The 13,639-nt window shown below is 53.0% G+C and overlaps 1 protein-coding gene across 2 annotated transcripts in view; it reads left to right on the top strand.

Annotated features, from left to right (window-relative positions):
- Positions 1 to 13,639, top strand: part of OLFM2 (olfactomedin 2) — a 59,942-nt gene that overhangs the window by 9,821 nt on the left and 36,482 nt on the right. The window contains exon 1 of one of the 2 annotated variants that reach the window (XM_047848968.1): positions 6,735 to 6,869. The exons of the other annotated variant lie outside the window; for it this stretch is intronic. Within the exon in view, the coding sequence (XP_047704924.1) occupies positions 6,735 to 6,869 (135 nt within the window). Of the gene's footprint in view, positions 1 to 6,734; positions 6,870 to 13,639 lie in introns of those variants that run through there. 2 annotated transcript variants of the gene reach the window in all.

The following is a 13,639-nucleotide window of genomic DNA, read 5'->3' as shown; positions in this document are numbered from 1 at the left end:
TCCTGATCTCATGGTTCATGGGTTCGAGCCCCGCGTCGGGCTCTGTGCTAACAGCTCAGAGCCTGGAGCCTGCCTCGGATTCTGGTCTCCCTCTCTCTCTGCCCCTCTCTGCCCCTCTCTGCCCCTCTCTGCCCCTCCCCCACTCACGCTCTTGTCACTCAAAAATGAATAAAGATTCAAAAAATCTTTAAAAAAATTGAATTTTCTGTTGTATGTAAGGATTGCAAATATCTTCTCCTACTCTGTGGCTTGTTTTTTCATTCTCTTAATGGAGTTTTGATCAATGGGCTTTCTCAATTTTTAATGTTATTTTATTTTAGAGAGAGAGAGAGAGAGAGAGAGAGAGGGAGAGAACGTGCGAATGGGGGAGGGACAGAGGGAGAGAATCCCAAGCAGGCTCCACGTTCAATGCCAACTGGATGTGGGGCAATCCCATGACGCTGGGATCATGACTCAAGCCAAAATCAAGAATTGGACGCCACCCAGGTGCCCCAGAATTTCTTAATTCTAATGTAGTTCAAATAATATTTCCCCCCTTTAAAGTTAGTGTCCTGTTTTAGAAATCTTTGCCTACCCTCAGAGTAATGAACATATTCTTCTACAGTTTCTTCTAAAAGATTTTGTGTTTACCTTTCACATTTAGATGTACAATCTATACGGAATCGATTTTTGCACAGGATGTGAGGTAGGGATCAGCATTTATTCTTTCCCCTGTGAATAGACCCAGTTGACCGTGCACCATGTAAACTCTGGAGCTTGACTGTCTGGTGTAGTATCCTGGGGGCCTTTGGGAAATATCTTAGCATCTCAATGCCTCTGTTTCCTCATTTTAAAAATGGGAATTATAATCCTATCTAGTCTTGTAATCCTGTCTACTTCTACTCAGTGGTAGTCTGAGGGCTAAGTGAGTTATTACATGTAAGTTCCTGCATATGATACCTAGTACACGGTAAGTACTCAACAAGCCTTAGCAACTACTGTTAGTGTTTCTGACCGTTATGAACTCTTCCCCTCCTGAGAGTCTTCAGGTGAAGGGGAAAAACATTTCTTTCCGTAGCTTCTGGTCCTGGTGCATTCAACTTGCTCTAATGGAATACCATGGACTGAGAGTCCTATAAACCACAGACATTTATTTCTCACAGTTCTGAAGGCTGGAAGTTCCAGATCAAAGTGCTGGCAGATTTGATGTCTTCTCGTTCTGTCCTTACACGGTGGGAGGGAGAGAGAGCTCTCCGAGTCTCTTCTATAAGGACACCAATCCATTCATGGGGGCCCCACCTCATGACCTAATCAGCTCCCAAAGGCCCCTCTCCAAATACCGTCACATTGGGGGTTAGGTTTCAACATAGGACTTTGGGGCGGGGGACATAACTATTCAACCTGTAGCACTCTCCAACACAGTGCTTAGAGTGAGAATGATGATGGAGAAGAAGGGATACTTTCTGGAGATATTTCTGCATCGAGATCAGGGGGCATTGGTGCTGGTTTGGATGGAGTAGGGAAGGAGAAGGAAGGGAAATGGGGGCACAGACTATACTTTTGGGTTGTTTTAATATTTATTTGTTAATTTTTAAAAAAAAATTTTTTTCAACGTTTATTTATTTTTGGGACAGAGAGAGACAGAGCATGAACGGGGGAGGGGCAGAGAGAGAGGGAGACACAGAATCGGAAACAGGCTCCAGGCTCCGAGCCATCAGCCCAGAGCCTGACGTGGGGCTCGAACTCACGGACCGCGAGATCGTGACCTGGCTGAAGTCGGACGCTTAACCGACTGCGCCACCCAGGCGCCCCTATTTGTTAATTTTTTTAATGTTTATTTGTTTTTGAAGGAAAAAGAGACAGAGTGTGAGTGGGGGAGGGGCAGAGAGAGACAGAGACAGAGAATCCGAAGCTGGCTCCAGGCTGTCAGCATGGGGTCCGGTGCAGGGCTTGAACCCACAAACTGTGAGATCATGACCTGAGCCGAAGTCGGACGCTTCACCAACTGAGCCACTCAGGCGCCTCGATAGTTTCTAACTGTGGATCTATTTGGGCCAGGACCAGGGTGAGGCAAGCAAGGAAACTGGGGCACAAAATTTAAGGACTCATTCTGACATCAGCACAACTGTAGGGCACCTCAGGGAGAGGGCTTGCAGGGGAAATTTAAGAATGCCCTCTTAACAGTTTACATGCCATGAAATCTACCTGTTTCAGTGTGCAATTCAGCGACTTTTTAGTAAATGTGTGGAGTTGTGCAAACGTCACCCCAAGCCAGTTTTAGGACATTTCTGTCACCCCAAAAAGATCCCTCATGCCCATTTGCAGTCCATCCCCCCCCCCCCCCAGTACCAGACAGTCACTAATCTAATTTCTGCCTCTGTTGATTTGCCTTTTCTGGACGGTGTGTGTAGATGGAACCATAGAAAACATGGCTTTTTGTATCTGGTTTCTTTCACCTAGCAATATTTTCTTTGTAATTTATTTTAATTAATTTTTAGAGAGAGAGGGAGAGTGCTTGCACTCATGAGCAGGGAGGGACAGAGGGAGACAGAGAATCTCAAGCAGGCTTCACGCTCAGCACAGTGCCTCATGGAGGGAGGGAGCTCGTTCTCACAACCGTGAGATCATGACCTGAACTGAAATCAAGATTGGATGCTTAGCTGGCTGAGCCACCCAGGTGCCCCAGCAAAATATTTTTGAGGCTCATCCACGCTGTAGTGTATATCTGTAGTTTGTTCCTTTTTATTGCTGAGTAACATTCCCTTGTATGGGCGTACCACAATTTTTTAATCCATTCGCTAGTTGATGGGCATTTGGATAGCTTCGTTCACGATGGAAAATACTCGCATGAATATTCACATACAAGTCTTTCCATGGATGTATGCCCTTATTTCTCTCGGGCAGATGGAATTGTTGGGTCTTATGGTAAGCTTCTGTTTAATGTGTTAAGAAACCGCTAAATCGTTTCTCAAAGTGGTCGTAACATTTTATATTCCCACTAGCAATAGGTTCCCATTTCTCCACATCATCACCAGCACTGCCTGTCTTTCTGATTGAGTTTTTGCTGGTGGGTGTCATGTGCTGTTAGTTCTGTGAGAGACAAATGGAAATGCCCACGAAGCTGATGGGCAGAGGGGTCTGAACTCCAGTTGGAGAGCTGGGCTGTAGATATACCTTTGGGAGCCTCAGCCACGGGTTCATTTAGTCAGTCAGTCAACAACATTTTTTTGAGCACCTGCTATACACGTGCCAAGCACTATTCTAAGCCCTGGGGTTTCGTTGTGAAAAATACAGGCACGTAGGTGCCCTTGTGAAGTTGAAAGTCTTATGGACAAGACAGATCATAACAAATAAAAGTAACGTCCCACGGTGATCAATGCTGTTCAAGAAAACAGAGCAGAGTAAGGGACAGAGAGTGGTGTGGACTCATATCATCAATGAGGTGGCCAGGGACGGTCTTTTCAGAGTGGCCGTGTCACTCAGAGCTCAGCGAGGGAAACGAAGCACTCTAGGTGTTTTCAAAAGAGGAAATTCAATACAGGGAATTGGTTAAGTGTAAGATGGAAGAGTTGAGAAGCCGAACTGATGGGATGATCAGGGAATCCAGCAATAAGCCACAGCACAAGGCTGCTTAAGGGACCCGATAAATGGGTGTTGTGGTGAGGAAGGAGCTCTTGTGTGGCTGTGGGACCATGGAGGGGGTGTGGCCACTGTAAGAACACACCACAACCCCAAGCAGAAAGAGAGGGGAGAAATACCTTGGCCTCTCCCCTCCTCCCTCCCCTCCAGTCTCCTTTCAGTGCCTCCCTTTGGATGAACCTAACAGGAAACCAGTGTGCAAGGGAACCTGGGAAATGTAGTTTTCTGGAGAAAGGTAGGGCATGGCTCTGACCCACAGAATAATAAAGCAGAGATATAAATGAAGTAAAGAGGCAGCTATATGCGTATCTGTGGTAATAACATTCTGGGTAAAGTAGACAGCAAGCAGGGCACAGCAGGTACAAAGGTCCTGAGGTGGGAGTATGCCAGATAGAACCAAGACTTTGCGAGTGGGGGTGATGATCCAGGCCCAGTATACAGAATGAGAGGAGTGGGGACCCAGGACAAGACCCGGTGAGTTGCAGACATTTAGGGAGAAGGCAGGAGACTGAGAGGTGGAGGCAGAACTAGGAAATAATAAAGTGTCTCCGAAATCAAAAGGGAAATTACTTTTAAGAAAGAGGGAATGATCCGTGAAGACTAACCTGTGAGACTAAATGGGACTGTGGGACTGGCAAATCGGAAGGCCGCCACTGCCTTCAGTGAAAGGAGTTTGGAAACATTCAGGAGATAGGAGGTGAGGGAGTGGAGGCAGCAGATGCAGATGGGAGTGTAGACCACTCCCTGGAGAAGCTTGACAGGAAGGAGCTAGGGTAGTTTCCCACAGTACCCATGGTGAGAGAGTGAGAGGGTATCAGTGGGTTCCAAATCCTCTAAGCTGGGAGACCTTGGAGCCCAGTGGTTTTGGAGTCTGAAATCAGACAGACCTGGGCTCAAACTCTGGGCCCCCTATTTACCTGCTGGGTCACCTTGAGCTGGTCCCCTCTCCTCTCTGAGCCCAGTTTCCTCACCTGCAAATAGGGAGGTTGCAGCCGGTGCTCAGCCAGCACATTTGCAAAGCGTTCAGCACTTGTAAATGTGAGCTGTAGTACAAGGAGGCAAGGACACATCTCATTTTTTAGAGCTTATCATCAGTCGCAAATAATAACAATGGCAGCGACTGCTTATGAAACACCATGTCCCAGACACCCTGCAAAGTACTTTAGAAGCCCGTCTTCCCCCTCCGGACCCCACTTTCCTGCAGCTGGCTCTCCTCCAACCACACTGGCCTGTTCCTTGAATACTTGTGTTCCTGCCCCAGGGCCTTTGCACTTGCTGTTCTTGTCTGGCACTCTTCCCTCGGATATCCCAATGGCTCCCTCCCTCACCTTCTTCAAGTCTCTGCCCAAGTGTCACTCCCCAACCCTCCTGGCTAAAGTTACTCTCCTATTTGGTCTGGATGCCCCTTCCTCCCCATAGCCTATATATTTTACTTTCCCCTCTCCTGTCTCTCGTCAGTCTCACCCCATGTAAAGTTCAGCAGCTCCACAAAGACGGGCATTTTTTATCTGTTGTTCACAGTGCCTTGCACATAGTAGATGTTCAATAAATCTTTCACTTGGCTCTCAGGACACCCTAGCCCTTTACCACCACCCACATTGCAGGTGAGGAAACTGAGGCGGAGAGGTCTTTGCTGGAGGTCACAGAGGGTCAGCACCTGCCTCTCCGTGTTAAGCTCAGAAAGAAGGGCAGTTCAAGCCCCCTACCCCCTTGCTCAGCGCTTGTCCCTCGGCGAGCCCTCGGCGAGCGGCCACGGCCGGGAAAGGCCTGAGTCATCGCCGCCTCCAGACGGCGGCGGCCGCGGGCTGCGGGCGACGGCGGCGGTGGCGGTGGCGGCGGCCGGGGCGGCGGCGCGAGGTGATGCGGGGACGCCGGGAGGGGGCGTGAGCGCAGGGAAAAGAGAGGAAATTAAAACCCGCCGGGCGCTCCTCGCGGCCGCCTCGCCACCCCCGCGGCAGGCTGGTGCGTGGGCGGGTGGGGGCGGCTCTGCACTCCCCCACCGCGGAGGGGGCGCACCCCCGAGCCCCGGGGCCGCGAGGCAGGTGCGAAGTCTCAGTTCCCCGCCCCCACCCGAGTTCAAGTTGCGAGCGGAGACCCGCCGGGGACCTGCCTGCACGGCGCCGGCTCCTCGCTCTCAGCCGCCCCGGGTTACGATGCCGCCCCTCGGTGCGGGGGGGAAATCCTCCCGCTGCCGGGGTGACCCCCACCCCCGCCACCACTGCCGCACCTCCATCCCAGCATTCGCGTCTACCGGCTCCGGACCCGCCACTCTGGGCTTCCCTGGTCCCGAAAGCCCCGAGGGGTCCCCAGAGTGGTACCGGGGGAGCCCCTTCCCCTGGAGCGAGGAGACCCTGGGCTGCCCGTTCACGGGCGCGCCCTAGTCTCGCCCCCAGGGGCCCCCGACGCCCGCACTCCCGGGTCCCAGCGAGCCGGGGTCGGCGTCCTCACCGTAGGAGGGTGGGGACTTGTGACTCCGGCCCCCTGCCAGCCTCTGGGGGGGGGGGCCGCTGGTGGGGGCCGCGCGCTGAGCCCCGGAGGGGTGCGTGGGGGCCGAGGGCTCGGAAAGGGGCGGTGCGCCCAGGGTGGCCCCGGAGTGCCTCGGGGGGCGGCTGGGGGGGGCCGGGGGGCGGGAACACCGCTGGGGGGCGGGGCTGGGAATGCCGCGGCGGTGGGGGTGGGGCAGGTGGGGAACGCCGCCGCGCGGGGGGGGGGGCCCTCCCGCCGCGGGGCGGGAAGGGGGGGCGGGGGCGGTCCCGGCGGGGCGGCGGCGCGGCCTGGGGAGGCCGGGGGGGGGGGGGGAAGTCTGGGCGCCCCCCGCCCCCGCCGGGCTCCGGGCAGGAGCCGTGTGACGTCACGGCGGCTGGAAGTGCCCGGCGCGGAGGCGCGGGAGGGGGTGGGGGTGGGGGGGGTGGCCGAGCCGGCGCTTTATAAGCGGAGCCCGCCAGGCGCGCGGAGCCGCAGCCCGCGTCCCCGAGCCCCCCGGCCGGCCCCGGCCCCGGCCCCCCAGCTCGCGCTCGCGCCTCCGGGGCGGCTGGGCGGCGAGGGACGGAGCGCCAGGCGGCGGGCCGGAGAAGGGACGCGCGGCGGGCGGCCGCGGGGCATGAGGCGGGGGCGCGATGTCGGTGCCGCTGCTCAAGATCGGGGCCGTGCTGAGCACCATGGCCATGGTCACCAACTGGATGTCGCAGACGCTGCCCTCGCTCGTGGGGCTCAACGGCACCGTGTCCCGCGCGGGCGCCTCCGAGAAAATCGTGAGTGGCTGCCGCGCGGGGGGCGCTCCCGGGGGGGCGTGGTGCCCGCGCCGCCGCCGCCACCGCCGCCGCCGCCGCCGCCGCAGCCCCCGGGGGCCCCCGCCCCCCCACCCCCAGCTTCCCTGCGCGCCCGGCCGGGGGCGCCCTCCCGGGGGGGCTGGGGGCGGGACGCGGAGAAGCCCCGGGACCCCCAGCCGCCTCCGCGCCGCTTGGTCTTGTTATTATTATGATCGCTTCCCATTAGCAGTGAGCAGTGTCCGAGCGCCAACGGTGTACCGGGCTCGCTCGGCCCGGGGCGGAGGCGGCGAGGGCTGCGGAACCGAGCCCGGTCCGGCTGAGTGGGGCGGAGCGGGCGCGGAGGTTCCGGGGGCCCGGGAGGGACCTTGCCTCCGAATGCGGGAGCGGCGGGCTCTCCGGGTGTCTCCACCTTCCGGATCTCTGCCTGTCTGTGCATCTCTGAGTCGTCCCGTCTCCCTCTCTGTCTTTTTCTGTCTCTCTCTGTCCATTCTTTTGCCTCTGGTTTGCCTCTCTCTGTCTCTCCCTGTCTGTGTCTATCTCTGTTGCGCTGTCTCTGACTTTGTACCTATCTCTTTTTTTTTCTTTTTCTCTCCCCCGCACCCCCCACCCCGCATCTCCTTTCTGGTTACCTGCTTCACCATGTGCTGAATATTTATCCCCAGAACTCGCACTCTCTAGGAGGCAGACGGGTCTCAGACTTGGGGGGGCCGGAGCGAAGGCTGACAGTGCCCCCAGAAGCACGGGACTGCCCCTTCCCTCATCGCATTCTATCCTCCTCTATCCCCTTCATCCTCCAGCTTCCCTGGCCACAGAGCTTTTGGGAGGGGTGGGTGGCAGGGGGACTCCATCGTGATCACTCCCGGTGTTCCTGGTGACCTGGGGAGAGGGGTCAGCCTCCACTACAAACTTCCCTCAGTCTCGTCCAGACTTGGTCCTTCCCTCCCATCTCTTCCCCTCTTCAGTCTGTTTGCGGGACCCCTCCCAGTAGGTGGGACTGGGATGCATGGAGCTCCCTGTCCTGCTCACTGTTTCCTTAACTTCGCCAGCTCCCCCGTTCAGCCCCCAGTGGCCTCCACACCACGTCCTTCTTTCCCCTTGTGGAAAAGAAAAGAAGTCTTTGCTCCCAAGGGTTGAAGGCAAGTGGAGACGGGGGTGCCGTGCCCTATGCCCAGGCTGTGCCCAGCTCCTGGGGGGGGGGGAGGGTGCAGTGGCACCGGGCTTGGCACCGGTGAGGGCTTTCAGCCTGAATCCTCGGAACTGAAGCCACCGTGTGAAAGTGTCTTTCTGCGTGTGTCTCACATCGAGGGATATTATGTGAGTATGTCCTGGAGCGTCTTATCCAGGCCTGAGTTTTGGTGTGTGAACAGTGCTGTGTGCGAATTGAGGGAGAAAGTTTATGAGCTTTGCCAGCCTGAAGGTCCACGTGGATCTTCCTGTGTGTGTGGAGGTGTGTCCCAGAATGCGTGTGAGTGTGTCCCTGAGTGAGTGCGTCTGGGTGTGGATGTGCCTAAGTGTGTGTCTGCAGTCTGTGTCCCAGACTCTGGGTTGCGTGTGCCCATGCGAGTTTGGACACGTGAGTCTGTGACAGCTTTCTTGCTCTTGCCTTCTGAGGGGGAAGAGAGATGGTGTCTCATTGAAATCAGAAGCCAGATTCCCCTCCTCCACCCTCAGAGAACGTGAGTCTGTGTGAACGTGTGCGTGTAACATGGGCAGCATCCGGTGTGTGGGGAATGTGTGCGTAAGGGTGGAAGACTATGTCTCTAAGTTACGATTTTGTGTATTGCATGTGTCTGTGCACCTGTAAGTGTAGACACGTGTGGCTTTAGAAGTGTGTGCACATATGTGGAAGCGTGTACCTATGAACGGTGTTCGTGCCTGCCTTGTATGCCTGTGGGTAGATTCCCGTGTGAACCGTGTGTTTTCTGTAAGTAAGTGTGTGTGTGTGTGTGTGTGTGTGTGTGTGTGTGTGTGCACACGTGTATCCAAACAGACCTGGCCTCCATTCTGGCCCGTCTCTAGCTAATGGGACCACAATCCACTGCTTCCATGAAATCACCTGCTGAAAGGTAGTGTTTCCTCCCTCCACGATCCCCTCTCATCATCCCTCGGGCCGCAAGCACTCTGTGGAGTGAGGTGCCAGGGGACTTAGGGGAGGACCGGGGAGGGCACGGTCACCTGAGAGCACTCTGGAAAGCATCCTGGGAGTCCGGTAGACTAAGGTTGGAATCCACTCTCAGCCTTCTTGCTCTATGACTTGCTCGTGACTCTGGGCGCCCGTGACTTCACCACTCAGAGCTGCGGTATCCCAGATATAAAATGGGAATGATAATTCCTACCTGACAGGACTGTTGACAGATCTCCAGTCCAGCTCTCCACCCATCCATCCTTCCATCTGTTTCTTCTTCATCCATCCATCCATCCATCTCTCTATCCGTGTTCCACTCATCCCTCTATCCATCCATTATCTGTCATCCAACCATCTCTTCATCTGTCCTCTATATATCCATCCTGCCATCCATTTTGTTTATTCAGCAAAACTATTGATTGCCTCCTCTATGTCAAGCATGTTTATGCCTAAAAGCCCCAGGTCAGTGGCTGACACAGTAGATAATCAGTTAGTGATAGGACTCTAAGTCAAACACATCTGGGTTCGAATTCTGGCCCTGGGCTTTACTACCGGTATGCCCTTGGGGGAAATTATTTAATCTCTCTAATCTTCAATATCCTCATTAGTCAAGGAGAATCTTAGAGTCCCCATTAGACCCTAGGATCCATGAGGACCCACAGACGACATCATTAGTGAACCCTAAGGCCCGATGCATAGTAGGCCTGCGATAAATATTTGTCAAGTGACTGAATCAACAATCACATCTTCGTTAGGATTCATGGATTCCACCTTCAAATGGACACAAATGGCTGGGTGCATAGTAGGTGTTCAGTAAGGAGGAGTTGCTTGTCATTGTAACCAAGCACATAGGAGGCACAGAATAAATATTTGTCAGGTGTCTAGATCAAGAATCCACCCTCCTAAGGACTGAGGGGAACATTTGAGATGCTCCATAAGAAGGAGTTGTAGAAAAGCGTACACCACCAACATGGCTTAACTGAACCCAGGTAGCGAAATCCCCAGTCGTAAGGCAGAAGATTGGATGCTGATTTTGACTTAATAAAGGGCCTCAGTGGTGAGGTGGGGGTGAGCCCAGACCCTCTGGCCATTCTCATCTCGGGCTCTCCCTCCCCGATTCGTTCTGGAGAGGCAGCTTAGCATTCTTTTTAAGAATTCTAAGGGTGCTGTTCCAGGCCATTTCTGGAAGGATGCAGGGAGGAAGCTGCCACCACCACTACTCCCTTTGGCCATCTCTCAGCCATAAACCATCCCCGTGGGATGGGAGCCTTCAGCGGAATGACTTCTCACCTGGGGGTTGTAAATCCAGAACCAGACTAAGAACTGTCAGCCCCTTGCCAGCGGCTGCTGTCATTACAGCACCCGAAGACAGTTACCTGGATCTTCTATGTTATGTCCTTGCCCATCCACTCACCGCTCTTTAAGGGCTGGAAAAAGGAAGGGGAGATAAGAGTTGTTCTGTGTGGGGAAGACCCTTTTCCCCATGGGAGAAATGGGGAGGGTCTAAGCAGCCATCCACAAGAGGCTCTTTGAGGACTTCCTGCAAAGAACCAAAGCCCAGAATCCATGTCTTTCCTTGACAGTTTCCTCGTGGGGGTGGGAGTGGGGAGAAGGCCCCAGATACTTTGTATCAGTCAGGACAGGTCAAGTTACACTGTGGTAACAAGCAGCTGCAGTTCTCAGTAGTTTGATACAACATAGATGTATTTCTCCCTGGCACTATGTATCCATGGTTGGCTGGAGAACTTTGTCCATAGTAGTCATTCAGGGACCTGGGATGTTGGAGGCTCTGTGGTGACATGATCATTGAAACAGAAAAAGGTAGGCGCAGCAAGCCCCCATCAGGTCTTAAAGCTCTACCCTAGAATGTTACTTTTGCTCACATTTCATTGGTCAACACGGGTGACATGCCTAACTTCAAAGAGGGTGGGAAGTGTGGTCCTACCATGACCAGAACAGAGAGGAGTAGACAGATATTTGTGAACAGCCATAAATAGTACCCCAGCCTGCTCATCCTTCCCCCCTCTTATCCTAAGTAACAAGAATTCTTAGAGGGTATCTCCATTGGTTCATTCGCCCATTTATTTAACAAATACTTACTGAGCATGTACAATGTGCTAGACACTATTCTAGGTGCCTGGGATATAACAGTGAATGAAACAGACAGATATCCTTGTCCTCAGGGCACTGGCATTCTAGAGCAGGGACAGGGAGAAATAAATAAGTATATAGATAAATCTTTATTTTAGATGGTGATACATGTACTATGAAGAAGCATAGAGCAGTATAGGGGGAGTGGAGTGTGATTGGGGATTATTGCAGATGGAGTGACCTTTCTGAGCGGGTGGCAGTTGAGCAAAGATCTGAAGAAATTGCGAGAGGGCTCGTATCTAAAGAAAGAGAGTTACAAGTAGAGGGAAGAGCAAGTGCAAAGGCCCTGAGGTGGGCATATGCCTGAAATGTTGGAGAAACTGAGGAAACCAGTGGCTGAAGCAGAGTGAGCGAAAGGGGAGATGAGGGCAGGGAGGTGGGGAGATGGAGGCGGTGTAGGGTGGGGAGGGCAGGGAAGTGGGGGAGCCTTGTAGGGATTTTACATTTCACTTGTAACTCCTCATGCTTTCCTCTCCTCTGTTGTGCTTTTAAGTTTCTAATATACTCCACATACTTGACTTTTTTATCTTGTTGTCTGGCTCACTGCCCCCCCCCCCATAATGTCAGCTCCCCAAGGGCAGGGATTTTTTAAATTAATTTTTAAAAAATTTTTATTAACTGTTGAGGCGACTGGGAGGCTCAGTTGGCTAAGCATCTGACTTCGACTCAGGTCATGATCTCACAGTTCGTGAGTTTGAGCTCCACCTCCAGTGCTGGCAGCTTAGATCCTGGAGGCTGCTTCAGATTCTCTCTCTCTCTCTCTCTCTCTTAAAAATAAATAAACATTAAAACAATTTTTAATTTTTGTTAACTGTCGTAGCCCTGGTGCCTTGCATAGAGTCTAACAGCAGTAGATATTCAATAAATGGGATCCCAGGAAGAGTTCTGAGCAGAAGAGGGACAGGCCTTGGCTCAGGTGTTCAGTTTCCCTCTGGCCCCTGGGAAGAGGGCAGACTACGGGGGATGAAGGCAAGAGCCAGAAGACTGGGGAGCAGGCCACTGTACTGGTCCAGGTGAGTGATGAGGGGGACTGGACCAGGATAGGGGCCAGTGGGGTGGAGAAACGTAGGCATATTGTGGATTTGGCCCCCACCTCCCATATTTACCTGTTCCTAAACTGTGGACTTCCAATTCCTGCTCAAACACTTCAGAGTGTGAGGGAACATTTATTGAGCTCCTACTTTGCGCTGGGAAGGGTCCCAGACTATGGGATGTAGAGATGAATAACATCTCTGGCTTCAATCAGTTTGCAGCCTCCTCAGTACTTGTGACACAACATGGTCTGTGTGGTGAGAAGACTATTTCTGGAATGTTATGGGGGTTGCAGAGGAGGGCACTGAAACCAGCCAGGGTGTGCAATGGAGCTATTCTGGAGGTGGTGATACTCAAATCGAGTCTTCCAGTTGAGAAGGGATTGGCCAGGTGAAGACAGAGCGAGAAGAAACAGCATGAACAAAGTCTTAGAGGTCATGGGCATCCTGGTGAGCAGGGAGAGACCAAGGAGTTCAGAGTTCCTGGAGACGAATGTGCCAGGCTGGGAGGAGTGTGGCCAGAAGGGTCCATGTCACAAAGGGATTTGGCCTGAGGCGCCTTTACTTCCTTCTGAGTATCAAAGGAAGGGATATCTGGAGGGGGTTAGAGCAGAAAAGGTGTATGAAGTTGCCTGTTTCACTTCTAAAAAGACCCGTAATCATTAGAAAATCATTCTAGATTGTGTGTGTGAAATTTGCCTCCTCTGAACTTTTGCCCACCTCACTGGAACCAAATCTAAACTGCTTCTCCTGGTCGAACTCATTAAGCCTCAGTTTCTTCATCCACAAAATGGGGATAATGGTGGAATGTTCCATATAACGTCGTGCTCAGCAGGGTACCTGACATACGGAAGGTGCCTATAAAGGTTGGTTATTGTAATGATTATTGCTAGTATTACAAGACCGCACCTTCCTGAGTCAGGTCTTGGACCACTCCTCCATCCCTCTTGTGTTCCTGCCTCTGGAACTTTGCATTTGCTGTGCCACCCTCCGGGAACCTCCTCTAGCCTGCTCAGGTCCGGGCTCAAATGTCACCTCCTCAGAGAGACCTCCTTTGACCACCCCAGCTAAAATGTCCCCACACTGCTATTTGGACCTGTTCTATTTTCTGCCCAGCACTCATAATTATCTGAAATCATCTTGGTAATTGTTTGCCACCAACAGAATAGAAGTGCCATGCAAGCACTTTGTTCCTTTTGTTTATCACTGGGATCTTCTCATTTAGGGCTGTAGGTACTTCCTGAATGGTCTCCGTTCTTTCTGCCCCCGTGGGACAGCCCCCCTTTCTGCCCCCTTCTTCCTCCTGATGACACCTCTGAACTTTGATGACTATTTCTGTGGTTCCTGAGTCTTTTCCAGTGGATCGGAAGCATCTGTTTCTTAAAGCTTCTTTTCATGTGTCCTTGTTTCTCAATCCTTCTCTGTTTGGATGGATGTCCAATGAA

Source organism: Prionailurus viverrinus, chromosome A2 (assembly GCF_022837055.1).
Source record: "Prionailurus viverrinus isolate Anna chromosome A2, UM_Priviv_1.0, whole genome shotgun sequence".
Lineage (NCBI taxonomy): Eukaryota > Metazoa > Chordata > Mammalia > Carnivora > Felidae > Prionailurus > Prionailurus viverrinus.
Note: the sequence above shows the minus strand (reverse complement) of the source record. Positions and strands in the feature narration are given on the sequence as shown.